We start from the raw sequence: 14,647 nt of genomic DNA, 5'->3' as shown, positions 1-14,647 counted from the left end.
TTCTTGCTGGTGCCCCTCATCCCTCCTGAATGAATGAGTGGGTGGGCCCCGACATCAATGTGGTGGGACCTCTGCAAATCCCACCCAGCGATGAATTCCCCATCTCAGAGAGCTCCCACTTGTTTGGTAAGTCTACTTGGCTGGAACCAGCTCACAGAAAGACTCGAGATGAGTCTACAGCCACACAGTGGTGCTTTGAGCTGCTAATGCTAATGTTAGCTTGCTCACAGTGACAACACTAACGTGCTGATCTTTAGCAGTAGGCCTATAATGGCTAAGCCTAAAACTTAAAGCCACTGAGGGGGCTGCTAGACGGGCTAATAACAAATAGTAAACTGGCTAATGACTTAGTTGACGTGCTCGTTGCAAAGTTACACCGCTCCCCGTAGTGTTTAGAAATAACACAGTCCAACTTCGTCCATTGCAGTTATATGTTGATTTATTTCTCACCTCATGCAATAATCCATTAGTGTCCATTTGTTTTTAAACATTTGCATGAGCCAGAGCATCGTTGCGTTCGACAATGGTCAAAAACTATTAATGCTTCTCCGACTAGCAACACACACCTGTTACCCGTCTGAATGTTCTTAGCTAAATACATGTGACCCCAATGAACAGTGACACCTAATGGACGATTTGCCATACTGAAAATGTTTCAATTCACACTAAATACAGCTTAAATTGATGGGACTGTCAGGTGGTTTTCTAACCAAAGTTTGGAACAATTTGAAAATGAGTCAAGAGCTAAGTAGCTAGCTTAATGCTACATGAGCAGATGGGTTGATTACACAGCTATCAACATAATTACAATGTGATAAAAGCACAACACTCATATGCAACATTCATTGTCAGGCTCACACAGATGGGCTTTTCTGTCTCTGTTTTGACACTATTCTGAACAGGAGCGACCAAGACGACTGAAAAGTACACGCTTGGAACGGTCGCAAAAAGATTTGCTGGGTCCAGCCTCTTCCACATTCACTCTCTCCTCTTTGGGGAACAATTGAAAAAAGATACTGGTGCTCAGAACATAAAAACTACGTGGACACGGGCCCTTAGGATAATATTTAAATATATTCCAAGAATCCTTTGTTGATATATTCATAGATTGTGCTTAAGAGTTAATATAATATCATGAAAGAGAAAGAAAGAGGAAAACTAATTCCTTAGCCTTAGATCAGTGAAAATAGGATAGAGTAACATATTTACATATTTGTGTTTAGGAGGAATATAAGCATGCAAATAGGACTGCTGATAGTGTAGTGAGAAGCTGATCCGTGCATTTATTGTCACGACAACCAATCAACTCACGGCTATTATAGGCTGACTGCACAAGACACACCTCCAACCTTTCAGAGTGAGTTGTAAAACCTTCACACCACGTGCTGCACTTAAGAGAGTGAAAACTAGTCAGATAAAAAAGCAGGGTAATAAAATAGAAAGTCACAGATACATTATTGAAAGGTCTGTCACTCCAAGTGGTTGTAATCTTGATTGATCCCACTAAAAAAAAAGAAAAGATAGAGAGGAGACCAAAACTGAACATTAACATTTCTAGGATCCATCTTATTCTTTGATATAATTAAAAAGTAGAGGTACAGTTCACAGTTTATTATCTGATAGGGCATCATACAAAAATGTGTGTCAGTCACAGCCATTGACAAATCAGAAAATATAATAAAACAGAACACACCTACCATAAACAGTCAGATTTTAGATTTTAAAAAAAACACAAACAAATGGGAAGAAATTAACCACCCACCACCTGCAAAACAGAGTATGGATACACATGTTCCTCCTGATAATCTCATGAAACACTTCACATCCATGTTTGGCCGCTCACACACTCACCATACAGTAGCCATCAGCCGGAACAGTTGCCTACGTCTGGAGATGACTTCACACGTTAGCCAGCTACCTGAAATGATGTAAAGCAATGTGACTGTGTAGTTAATGAGTAGCCGTGGCAACCTTTGCTCCTCTTGGGATTTCTCAAGGAAGCGCCGTCGAGTCCAGTACTTGATGTGCTGTTCTTACGTCTTTCGTCAAAAGAAATAAATGGAAGATGGTTTGGTAGTTAGAGGCGAAGGCAGGACCGATCCACGTAACACAGCTGGACTGTCGGGATCAGAGGGTAAAGCCTCTGAATAGTTTGTGTTTTTGGTTACACTGAGATGGCCATGGTCCAGACCAAGTCTTCACGAGGTCAGTGTTACTTTACAGGTATTGCATTAATGTTGAGTGTGTCAGTCTGAGCTTTAGTGACTGATTTGATTTGATTTCTTGTAGACTGCACATTGAAACCATCACCAACCTGCTCATCTCATAGAAAATATAGAATAGAATAGAAATACTTTATTGATCCCAAGCTGGGAAATTGCAGTGTAACAGCAGCATTACACACAGACACATCAAAACAGTAATATACCGTAATAATACAATATAAAAGATACCTAAAGAAATGTATAAATAAGCGGTCTAATTGGAGTGCAAATGTAAACATATACTACTATAAGGTGCAGTGGACAGTTTATGAGATGTTGTGAATAGAATCATATTTATAATAATAATCTTTATTTACATGATGGCTTTCATTACATGCAATGCAGATGAAAGTGCTTTAGAATCAGAATCAGACTCAGAATCAGAATCAGGTTTATTGCCAGGCAATTTTCATTGCAAGGAATTGACTTGATTTGACAGTGCCTACATAAAAATAAACATGAACACAAGCAAACTAAACATATGGCATTGAATTATATACATGAAATATAAGTGAGTGTATTTGTATGACCAGTGCAGGTGGTGGTGTGCAACACAAATCAGCCCCGCAGGTATTAAAACAGAAAATGCAGAGTGAGAAAAGGGATCATACTACTCAACATGTCACACTTGTTCTGGAAATCATTTATGATGAAACAACATTGTAATCCTGCTAACTATTCCCATATCCATTTCAAAAGTGCCAGCTTGTTTGGAGTGGAGGTTACATGTCATTCTAAAAGACACAGTGTGCTCTGTGCAAGTGAGTCGTTAATCATTTATGGGTTTATAATATGTGTTGGGAGGGTTACCGACTACTGCCTAGCCCGTCTTTATTCTAACAGGCTTCTGCAGCAAAGCACCTGAAGTTAAAGTTGTGTCATGTGGAGTTTGTTCTTATCAAAACTGATGGTTTAAATATATACGGTATATCTATCTATCACAGACTGTAAAGCCCCCTGAGACAAACGAGGTGTGTGGGTGACATGAATCAAAATGAATTTCCTTTGGTATTGGACTCTTGACCATTATTATTCAAGGAACCAGCCCATATCATTAAAGCTGCAGTAAATATCAATACCCTTATATTAACAATGGATCGAATCACTACCTACGGAGCCTCTAAGCATCTTTCAGCTCATTGATGTGGTTTTCTGACACAACACACAACAGTTCAATTATAAGTACAATCATAAGACGTAATGAAGAAAAGTGAAGTGGCACACCGTGGTAAGCTATCTGAAGCGATGGCTGCAGGGACCAGACACTAGCAGATAATAAACGTATTATTTTAAATACTAACATTGTTTTGATAAAAAAAAAAAGAGCATGGATTACACTTCACTGTTCTGGATCACTATATTCAAGATTCAAGATTCATTCAAGAATCTTGAATCTTGAATATAGTATATAGTATAGCACTATATTCACTCTTATTTGCAAACTGCAAACAAAGTTAGCAGATAAAGAGACAAATATTTCCCTCAGGAGTCAGTGGAGACCAAAAACAGCTAAAAGATTTGTCTGATATTCATCAGGTGGCCAGAAACATACCAACCTCTCAAGATGATTATATGTCAATATGAATGTTGTGTTTACATCTTGTTAAGCTGCCCCCATGGCTCCCCCCAAAAATATATTATTGCTGTTTAAAGTACTGTCTTTAACAGATTTTTAAGCTCTGTCTTAATTTTACGGTAAAATCAACTGACTTGAATTTATTCTAGATGAGCATTATTTGGTATTTGACCGCTTTCTGACAATTAAGTTTAGTCCAAGTCATATTATCTGAAGTTATATCTACGCCACTGAGTGTGAAAGTTCAGTAGTAGTAGTTTAATCTTAGCTCAAGGACCATTTACAAGTTTTTTTCAAGCTTTTTTTCATGGTCTTCATCGGCAGAAGTTGACATGGTAACACATGTAACTACAGCTCCAGAGGTTATGTTTTCAGCAAATTACGGGAAAACTGTCTTGATTTTTATTGGACTTGGTGGAAGGGTGTGGGGTTAGTTTATATTTTTAGTTTTTAAGCAGTTTTGTAATCCCTCTCTTACTTCGGTCTTAGATATTCTGGCAGATCAAGGCAGTCCTCTCCTGCAGGATCCCGACATCTTACCCTTCAGCAGCTATCCCAGCATGCAGTTTCCGTCCATGGAGCCGACCATGTCCTCCACACCATACTACTCCAGTCAGAACTACTACCCTCAGTACAATGGAGATGAATGGTATTCACACACGGGAATATATGACCTAAGGAAAGGACCCCTGGATGTGGGCTTTGATGCTGAGATGGAGGAGGTATCCGCTGTGGCGCCTGTCGTGTGCAAGAGGACCCGGCACATGGCGCAGGCTGGAAGGGTCAAAGGGGAGGAACTGTGTGTGGTGTGTGGAGACAAGGCCTCGGGATACCACTATAACGCTCTCACCTGTGAGGGATGTAAAGGTGAGGGAACTTTTATGTGATTGTTACTTACAAAAAGCAAAGTGTAAGAGGTTTGCACAGTTTAAAGTACACGTCCAGGCACAAACAGACTGCGATAGGGTAGAATGACATTTATCCCACACAGTAAAAATTATGTTTTCTTCTTTAGCTTTTGACTCTAGCTGTTAGGGATTTTCATATAATCTTTCATCATATTGTAAACCAAGTATTCTGAGAGAAAACTAGACTTCTGCACCTCCTCTTGGCACTGTTTTTTCCGGCTTTAGAAAATCTAGCAGTTGCAGGAAACTTTAACCAATCACAGCTCATTTCAGAGAGAGAGAGCATTCCCATTGGCTCAGGACAGAGAGGTCTCACTCTGCTCCAACTTGCAAAAAGCCAGGAATATGCTTCTGTGCTGCATCTGATTTCCAGTTAATGCTGTTGATAAAGACAGATTAAGGGTTGCTTAATCGTGCTTTACATTTATTACTACTATTACTACTACTGCTGTACACTGTAGCACAATGTTGCTGATTACACATTTAACTGCATGCCAGGGACCGTAAATCCGTGCAATCATATACAGTACGTCAAGTTCACCTCTGAGTATTTCAAGCTAAAGAATAGATCAAGATGGATTTAAAGAGAACAAAGGATACAAGAACATATTACAGCAATTTTACAACCCTTCTCCATGTAAAAATGATCCACTTGGTGACAGCAGAGTTGCGGCCTTTAGCTGCTTTTTATGACACTGTGAATTTGCTGTGATTCCTGCCAAACCACCGGTTGAATGGATATGAGTGTAATTCCACCCTGTGAGGCCGAACAATGCCTGGAGTGTGTCAGCTGGCCTGTCCTGTCATTTGACTGAGAAAAGGCTGAGGTCTACCCGGTGCTGCTGCCAGATTGGGTTCCCTCTCAGCTTTCTGCTGTACAAAGCAGGAGCAACCTGAGCTCAGTTACGCTAATGAATCTCATTCTTCTTCTTGTTCTATGTCAGAATGTCTAATAACTGTTTCAAAGTTATTTTCTGTGCATCGTGTGTGTGTGTGTGTGTGTGTGTGTGTGTGTGTGTGTGTGTGTGTGTGTGTGTGTGTGTGTGCGTGTCTGTGTGCGTGTGTGTGTGTGTGTGTGTGTGTGTGTGTGCGTGTTTGTGTGTGTGTGTGTGTGTGTGTGTGTGTGTGTGTGTGTGTGTGTGTGTGTGTGTGTGCGTGTTTGTGTGTGTGTGTGTGCTCTGTCTGGATAATTGCCAGCTGGAGTTCACAGGATTCTCTCTGTGACATTATTAGAACGGTGTGTAACCTACACATTTAATTTTTATTACCTCGTCTGGTAAATTAGCTGAAAATACAGAGAGTTTACTGTTGCTGCTCATTGTTTTGCTTCTCCGGCTTATTCTCGCCGCTCTCATCAGCGTTGTTTTGAGCTTCAGTGGGCGGCTGTTTTTAGTGAAAAAGTTCTAAATAAAAGACTGCCCAGTACCACACACAGTTAGCAACCATGTAATCTGGTTTACAGTCTGGATGAACAGTGCGGGTAGAAAGCCTGACATCCGCCGGACGTGTCTCATGTGCCGGATGCAAGCAGCCAGGCGAGCAGACATTTACTGTTGCTGTTGGTTGAGATGGAGATCATTTATAAGATAAGAAAATCCTTTATTAGTCCCACAGTGGAGACATTTTCAGTGTTACAGCAGCAAAAGAGGATAGTCCATATGACAAAAGCATCAACAGATGCAAAATATAAAGCCGCAAGCACCGATGAATGCGTGTCGAGGGAGCTGGCCAAAATCTGAAAAAAGAAATCTGTCCCCATATATTTTATTTATTAACCTTTATTTATACAGGTAAAATCTCATGAGACCCAGGGTCTCATTTGCAAGAGAGACCTGTTCAGGTAGGCAGCAGCAAAACACAAAGTTACAGACTAACTGAACACACAGGAGACACAACACAGAACACAAACAGTAAAATAATACAGTACAGACTGCAAAGGGCAAAGAACAAGTTAAGTACAAGTTAAGTTATGTACAAGTGCAGACCCCCCCAGACTGTCTCAACAGCCTTCCTACAAGCAGCTTGAGGTCCCCTAAAGAAATAAAGCTAGACAGCTTCTGCCTCTGCTGGAGCTTGTTCACGGTCAAAGGCGCAGCGTAGGAAAATGCCTTCTTGCCTAGTTCAGTACGGACTGATGGGATGGTAAACAAGATCCAGGGACCGGAGGCTGCGATGTTTCTGTACCAGATACATTGACAAATAAGATGGTAGCAGTCTGATAATATAACTTCTGCTAGGAGGAGTAAGACTGGAGTGTCTTGACTTGCCTAAATTAATTACTTGCCTTGCCCAAGAAAAAATGACTTGGGACTTGATACTTGCTTGATACTTAGGGCCAAATGACTCAAGTCACGTCTGCATGATAATACCTTGTTTTGTCGATGATGTTCAGGTTTCTTCAGACGGAGCATCACCAAGAACGCTGTGTACAAATGCAAGAGTGGCGGAAACTGTGAGATGGACATGTACATGCGCAGGAAATGCCAGGAGTGTCGGCTAAGAAAGTGCAAGGAGATGGGCATGTTGGCCGAATGTGAGTATCGTATTGATTGCTAAGAGACTTGTTAAGGTTCCTACTGGCAAACAGTAATCAACGTGATGGAGAATAAATGACTTAGACACACAAATCATAGACTGTATATAAGGATGGTCGGCTTGACGGCTCCCCAAAAGTGAAGCCAAAACATCTAGATTGCCCCCTGTTCGCGAGCTGCAGTAAAGGTCATATGTCCCACCTCCTCCATGTTAGTGGATGGGACATGGACTAAAAACTCAAAGTGCACTGCAAGTAATTTTTCCCAAACATGGTTTCTGTCTACGCTGATATTTGTTCAAGTGTTTGTTTTCGTCTCCCACTTTGACAATGGACTAAAACAAACCCGCCCGTCTAGGGTGCAGACTCTGGTTGCAAAAATTACAACATGGCGGCGCCAGTATCCAGGATATTTTGGCTTCACTTTGTACAGTTGGACGAAGTGGCACTGTGTCGTCCACCTTCATTTACGGTCGATGATTCAAACTGAATTGCACCGTCCACATGCACACGCTATACTGTCAGGAGAGTCAGGAGAGGCTGTCAGAGGCCGCCTCGGTGAGCCCCCGTTTACCATTCTGACGTGGCCTGCTGAGTTTTACCGAAGGATTGAATGTCACATATCACACAATAGAAAGGTGCAGCTCCTGTTACTATTACAGGAATAGAAGCAGTTGAACAGTCAACTTAAGATCCATTGTTTGTTGTTTTCCTCAAAACATTTCTATTTGAGAATGTAGTCTTCTGTATTTTCATAACCTGAGAATATCATAATGTGAATAACGTATAGAAGTGAAAATGTACCCTCAGAGTCTTTAGGGGATGATTGGTTATTGGGTCTATTAAGAGCTGTCAGTTAAACAGAACAGGAGGACGGATTAGACTCCTGTTGCTCATAAATAGTGCAGGCCAGTTGTGATGAATATTGTAGGGTGGCAGTCCTTCATGACTCTACCCGCTGGACCAATAAGAGCTCAACATATTAGACATTTTTCATCATGTTGGGAAAAGACGAATGTTAATTTACTGGAGACATTGATTTTGCTCTCCTCACTTTCCTCTCAGGTCTTGAAATTCTTTTTTGATTCAACTTAAAAAAAACCCATAAAAAACATGTAGAAATGTAAAGGACTAACACGTTTTTACAGCATTAGCACGAGAACAAATTATCATAATAAAGGATGGTGAAGTGAAAATATATCTTATACAGTATATCTTCCCTTTAAAGGTCCTATATTGTGCTCATTCTCTGTCCATACTTGTATTTTCGGTTTCTACTAGAACATGTTTACATGTATTAATGTTCAAAAATCACATTATTTATCTCATACTATCTGTCGGAATATACCTGTGTCCACCCTCTGTCTCAAACGCACAGTTTAAGCGCCTGTCTCCTGAAGACCCCCCTCCTGAAAAAGCCCAGTTTACTCTGATTGGCTAGTGTTTCTGGGTCTTCAGCATCGGCTCTCTCTTTGCCTCTGCACCATCATTGCAGTCGGGGAATAACTGTCACGGCACTGTCTACCTATGTATAGTATAGTTGTGACATCACAACCGTACAGAAGTCCTGACGGCTCTTTTATACACACAGTTTCTGTGTGCATTTCTGTGTGGATTGAGCATTTTGATACTTTCACAGTATTGATATATATATATATATATATATATATAACCCCTCCACCTGATTTATAATAAAGAAAACAGATGTTAAACTCACTTTTTACAATCTGGGACCTTTGATGGAAAAAGTAAAAATGGCACTAATATAAAACAAACACACAATTATATCATAATAACAGAAATTAAAGCTGTCCCAAAGTTGTGACTTATGTGTGGATTATGTTACACTGGATATGATATATGATGTTAAAATATTAACGGCAGCACATTACAGTTCATTATGCATTATAATGTGAATATGGCCTCATTATGCATGCAAATGATTTCCAAATGGTGTTGAATAAAGAGCTGTGAGGTATTTAACACACATAGTGAAGCCTTCATCACCGCTGGCAGGCCTGCTGACAGAGATCCAGTGTAAGTCTAAAAGGCTGCGGAAGAACACCAAGGCCTCCCCGGGACAGTCGACTGGAGACGAGGCAGACGGGGCGGACAACACAGACAACAAACAGGTCACCTCAACTACCAAAGTGTCAAAGGTAATCACAACCTCTGCCGCGTCTTGGAAAAAAAAATTTCCAACTTCTTTTTTTCCCTCCACATTCTCTGATATTAGCGTTAATAAACTTAATGATGTGTTTTTTTTCTGTTCAGGAAAAAGTAGAAATCACCAAAGAGCAGCGGGCACTAGTGAAAGCCATCGTAGAAGCTTACAACAGACATCAACTTCCTCAAGATGTGACCAAAAAGCTGGTATATTATCCTCAGTATCACTTGAACTTTACTTTTTTTTTTACACTATTTGAAGTTTTAACACTAAATGATCCAGTGGATGAGTTCTTGATAATTGGCAAGTGCTGCTTATACAGTATACACAAAGACAGCACAGAAAGATGCCACACTCGGGCCATTTAGACTACTGATACGGCTATAGCTGTTAAACATAGTTGGTGTCCTTTATTCTCGTGGACTTTATGCAGCTTGGACTGTCTTCTCTTTGTTGATCTGATCTTATTGAGTGCTGTTTACTCTTGTTGTCTCCCCTACAGCTCCAAGAACAGTACAGTGCAGAGGAAAACTTCCTCCTATTGACAGAAATGGCAACAAGTCAAGTTCAAGTTCTGGTGGAGTTTACAAAGAATATACCAGGTGTTGCTTCCAAGCTTAGAAACCTCATACAATATTTATATATTATAATACTAAGACCGTGGATTATAACAATGCTTGATTTAATGAGTGGTCTGATGCCTCCGGCAGGCTTTCTCTCTCTGGATCGTGAGGATCAGATCGCCCTGCTGAAGGGTTCGGCTGTGGAGGCCATGTTTCTTCGCTCAGCTCAGGTTTTAAGCAAAAAGATGCCTGATGGACACACAGAAGTTTTGGAGGAGAGGATACGTAAGAGTGGTGAGTCCCACAAGTGATCCATAAAAATGCAAAGCGTTGTCTGAGCTTGGATGGTGCAGCCACACACATCCTTGTGGTTTTAGTAGAAACTACGGCCCTCTAAACTTTCACCACCCTACATAATCCAAGCAATTTAAACATATGGAACTAGAGTAGCTTTGTTCCTAATTCATGACCTTCAAGGGGTCCTTTTGCTCTACCAGCAGGCTGCACATGTTGCATCATGACATTTGTAGCTCCACCTGCAGCCCTGCCTAGTCAGATCCTCCTTTAATAATTGATCCGTCTGATCTGATGTAGCTGGGCGATGTGGGCTGACCTGTTGATCTCTGGCTGGGTGTAGGTTACACATGCACACACACCTACACTGGGTACAGTTTCACTCGCTTTGGGCACCTGTGCAGACATGCTGACAGGTAACGGAGAGTGTTCAAAGTGAACCCAGCTCTGGGTTTCCTCAAACACACAAGTTCGATTTTTGCAGCCTCTCTGTTTACACATAACTCCCACATCAAAGCGTTTACTGCCTGGCAGTTTTAAATAATCATGTATATGTATGTGAGGTGTCATTATGTCAACCAGGTTGGACAGTTAGACGGACAGTGATGGCAGGAGTGTGTGTGTGTGTGTGTGTGTGTGAGTCACTGGGTCCCTCAGTGCAGCTCTGGTGTGAATGGTGGGGATAAGAGACATTCACACTAAAGGCCAGTCTGTGAGAATAAGGGAGCAAAGCTGTCTGAAGAGACTATTGTTCCTTATCAAAACATCAAGAGTGCTATTGTCCCCTTCTCTCCCTCTGAGCCCCACTGGCATTTCTGAATGCTTGATGATGCGTCCGATCAGACAGACAGCCTCTGACAGTTTGAAGAGCGTTGGAAGCAGGGACTGTTGCCAGCGTGCAAGAGCAAACCGAATGCAAACATTTGAAATAATATAGAGAGCAGTTCGTAAAAATCATCCTTATTTATTGTTGAATCATTACCTAAAGAAGAAAAACAGAGTTAATGTTTGTTATTTTGAAAAATTAGTCCAGACATGAATGAGGCGGATCCTGATCCTACTGCAATACATGTACTGTGTTTTGATTTATACAAATATACGGGTAAATATATGATCAAAGTTGAGTTAATACACAATGCAGTTAAAGTATTTTAGTTCTTTTTATATTACTGTTAAAATGACTTACTCACTTAAAATTATTTAACCCTCTAAAATTCACTTATTTACTTGTCTTTGCTTTAGTACATTTTATTAATTTGAATACCACTCGTTTTCATAATATACGTACAGTATATTCATACATGTAGGCAAGAATATTTTGCTGTGTTCATTCATTTTAGCTCTCTTTTTTATCTACATTTACATCTTTTCCTCCCCCTCTCTCTTCTTCTTCCTCAGTTCTCAGTTCTGTTTGAATGATCAGTATACTCGAATAACGGGTCAGATATGTACCCTGTTTTCAGGACGTAAAACACCAGAATACTTACTTTACGTGGAGACATTACTAGACCCCCTGCTCTCCTTCTACGTAAGCTTGAGTTTACCTCCCTTGTGATCATATAGAAGAACAATAATGCAGATTAAAGGAAGACTGTTGATTGGATGTCCTGAGTCAAAGTGCAAAATGTTATGTAAGACAAGCTCTTTTCCTGCTCCTCCTTCTGTAACGTTCTGTACATGCATTTAACCAGATACAACTACTTGACCTCGGCAGTGTCGTGACTGTGTTGACTGTTCTTTCCCCTGCACCGCCTTTGACACAACATTGGCACCATCAGATTAGCTCATCACATGAGCACTATACAAACATCATCTGCATACAGATACACATGGCCACTTATTTTAACTTTTTTCATAGTTTGCAAGTTTAAACTGGAAAGCTTTCAAGTAAGTATAAATAAATACATCGCCACAGCAGATTTAAAACTCATAATTCAAAATCAACAACAACAAAAGTTGCACGTAAATTTAGGAGTTTTGCTCTTACTGTTTTTATGTTGTGGGTTCAACCACTTATCTTTCTTACCCAGACTACATGTGCTTAAACTACAATTAATAAATAGAACAGTGCTTAACAGACAACTCATGTTTGTGTTATCACTGATCTAAGGTCCTATTTTAAAGGTCACTTACTGTAAAAAGTGAGATTTCATGCCTTTTTGATCTTAAAGCAGTTTGAGGTGCTATATAAATACTGTGAAAGTATCAAATACACAGAAATACGCAGTCTGTATTCAAACACTGCGCCTTAAAATGAGCGGATGTCCCGACTATACTATACAAAGGCAAAAAGTGCTGCTACAGCTTCGTTACAGTCGTTCCCAGCTGTAATCAGAGCAGAATAACGGAGCGTTTCAGACAGAGGGTGGATACAGGCATGTTTAGACAGACACCATGAAGAAAATAAAGTGTTTTTTGAACATTAAAGCGTGTAAACATGTTCTAGTAGAAACCTAAAATACAAGCTTGAACCTGAAAATGAGCATGATATAATGCCTTTAAGAGGAGCTTGATTGTGCCCATTCACCATACATGTTTTTTGAAAATTGAACGCAGCTTTTTTTTGCAGGTATATCCGAGGAATTCATGACACCCATGTTCAACTTTTACAAAAGCATCGGTGAACTCCACATGGTGCAGGAGGAGCAGGCTCTCCTCACCGCCATAACCATCCTGACACCAGGTGAGCCAGCATCAATGGCTTTCGATTAACCACAAGTATTTTGTAATAACACTTTGTAAGGTGTGTTTTCTACAGTTTCTTTAAAGATCTAAAAAAAGCTAATGTATCCCCTCTCCAGATCGGCCCTTTGTGAAGGATCATCAGGCTGTCGAGAGACTTCAGGAGACCATGCTGGACGTGCTGAGGAAGCTTTGTGTCCTGAAGCACGCACAGGACCCACAGTACTTTGCTCGTCTCCTTGGCCGCCTGACGGAGCTGAGAACACTCAACCACTACCACGCAGAGATGCTAACATCCTGGAGAATGAACGACCACAAATTTACACCACTTCTCTGTGAGATCTGGGACGTGCAGTGACACACAGGGAGTAGTGAAGAGAGCGGTGACACAGGGATGATAACGTGAACATTTCCACTCACAAGGCAAAGTCACGGTCCAACTACAGTGCGTATTTATACTTGATGATGTAAGGATGTGGAGTTAAATCCCTGCACCACCTGTTGATTGGATGGCATTAGTCGTGCATTGACTCGGTTTAGAGTTTTATTTGTGTTTATTCCCTTTGTGGATTTATTTCATGGCTCACAGCATCATGTCTATGTCTATGTACTGCGTGATTCAGCCGACTCAGACTTTTCTCATTGTTGAGATGTTTGAAATTCCATGACAGAGGAAGACATCGTTTTAGTGCAAAGAGGAAACTCTTCAAAGGATGGGACATGCAAACTCGTCTTCACCGTGTACATCATGTTAAAAAAACATCTTGAACTCCCGATGTGATCAGTCCAACAAGAACAAACACTGAAACCTATCCAAAAGCAAAGATGGTGCTTTTAAGGAGTGTAAAGTTTAGATGACATTGATTTTAATAATGGTTTAGTTTATTTTTTATTTGTGAAGCTCATAGTACTTGACACATGTACTTGCTGTAAATAACCCAAAAGTTGTATTTTCTGTCTCAATAAATAATAAGATTAACAAGTTAAGTCTGGAACATTCTCACATTATTTTCTTAGCTGTTATATGTAGGCTCCACACATACAGACATGACATCTGCTATATCTGGTAAATAATGATTCTGGTTCCTCTTTAATCTTACTGAAACTTTATTTCAATAAACTCAACTGAAATATGTTGAAATTACTAAAAAAAAACAGACTAAATATTAATGTATAAAGGTCTTCCATCAGGGTCTTCATAACCTGCAACAACTCACAAAAACAATGACTTTTTATGCCTTATTTATATCTACATTAACCCTCTGCTAATATTGCATTTAAGCAGAGTATCACAACAAATGCACCTCAATTTCAGGTCCATAACAATGTCTTTGCATAACAATTTTCTCATACAAATGCAAATATTTACCACTGCTGTTGACCATTTTGAAGTTACTATACCACTACATTTCTGAATAGGTTTGAAGTTTGAATGCCTAGTTTTTCAATTTTGCCTTTTTTGTAAAGCTGTTTCTTTCCTTTTTATAATATACTGCTGGTTCATTTCATTTCATTTTCATTTTTATTTCATTCTTTAGAAAAGAAATGAAAGGGAGCAGAAAGGAGATAAACTTATAATGTCTGCCTCTTGTCAGCATTTCACAAATAATGATAAAAAAAAAAAATCCAACTTGGTGCGCTTACGTATGTCAACTTTGCA

The 14,647-nt window shown here is 40.1% G+C and overlaps 1 protein-coding gene across 1 annotated transcript; it reads left to right on the top strand.

Moving 5' to 3' along the window:
- Window positions 1–29: 29 nt before the first annotated feature.
- On the top strand, window positions 30–13,345 carry nr1h4 (nuclear receptor subfamily 1, group H, member 4; the record flags this gene model as incomplete). The annotated part of the gene is made up of 9 exons (XM_083917136.1): window positions 30–126; window positions 4,330–4,707; window positions 7,141–7,281; window positions 9,298–9,440; window positions 9,556–9,654; window positions 9,951–10,050; window positions 10,159–10,305; window positions 12,875–12,988; window positions 13,107–13,345. The coding sequence occupies 9 exons, from the start codon at window positions 30–32 to the stop codon at window positions 13,343–13,345; spliced, it is 1,458 nt and encodes a 485-aa protein (XP_083773262.1).
- Between the last annotated feature and the right edge of the window lie 1,302 nt (window positions 13,346–14,647).

The sequence above is a fragment of the Echiichthys vipera genome (genome assembly GCF_963691815.1).
Source record: "Echiichthys vipera genome assembly, chromosome: 7".
Taxonomy (NCBI): domain Eukaryota; kingdom Metazoa; phylum Chordata; class Actinopteri; order Perciformes; family Trachinidae; genus Echiichthys; species Echiichthys vipera.
The sequence above is the reverse complement of the archived record's forward strand: the minus strand, read 5'-3'. Positions and strand labels throughout refer to the sequence as shown.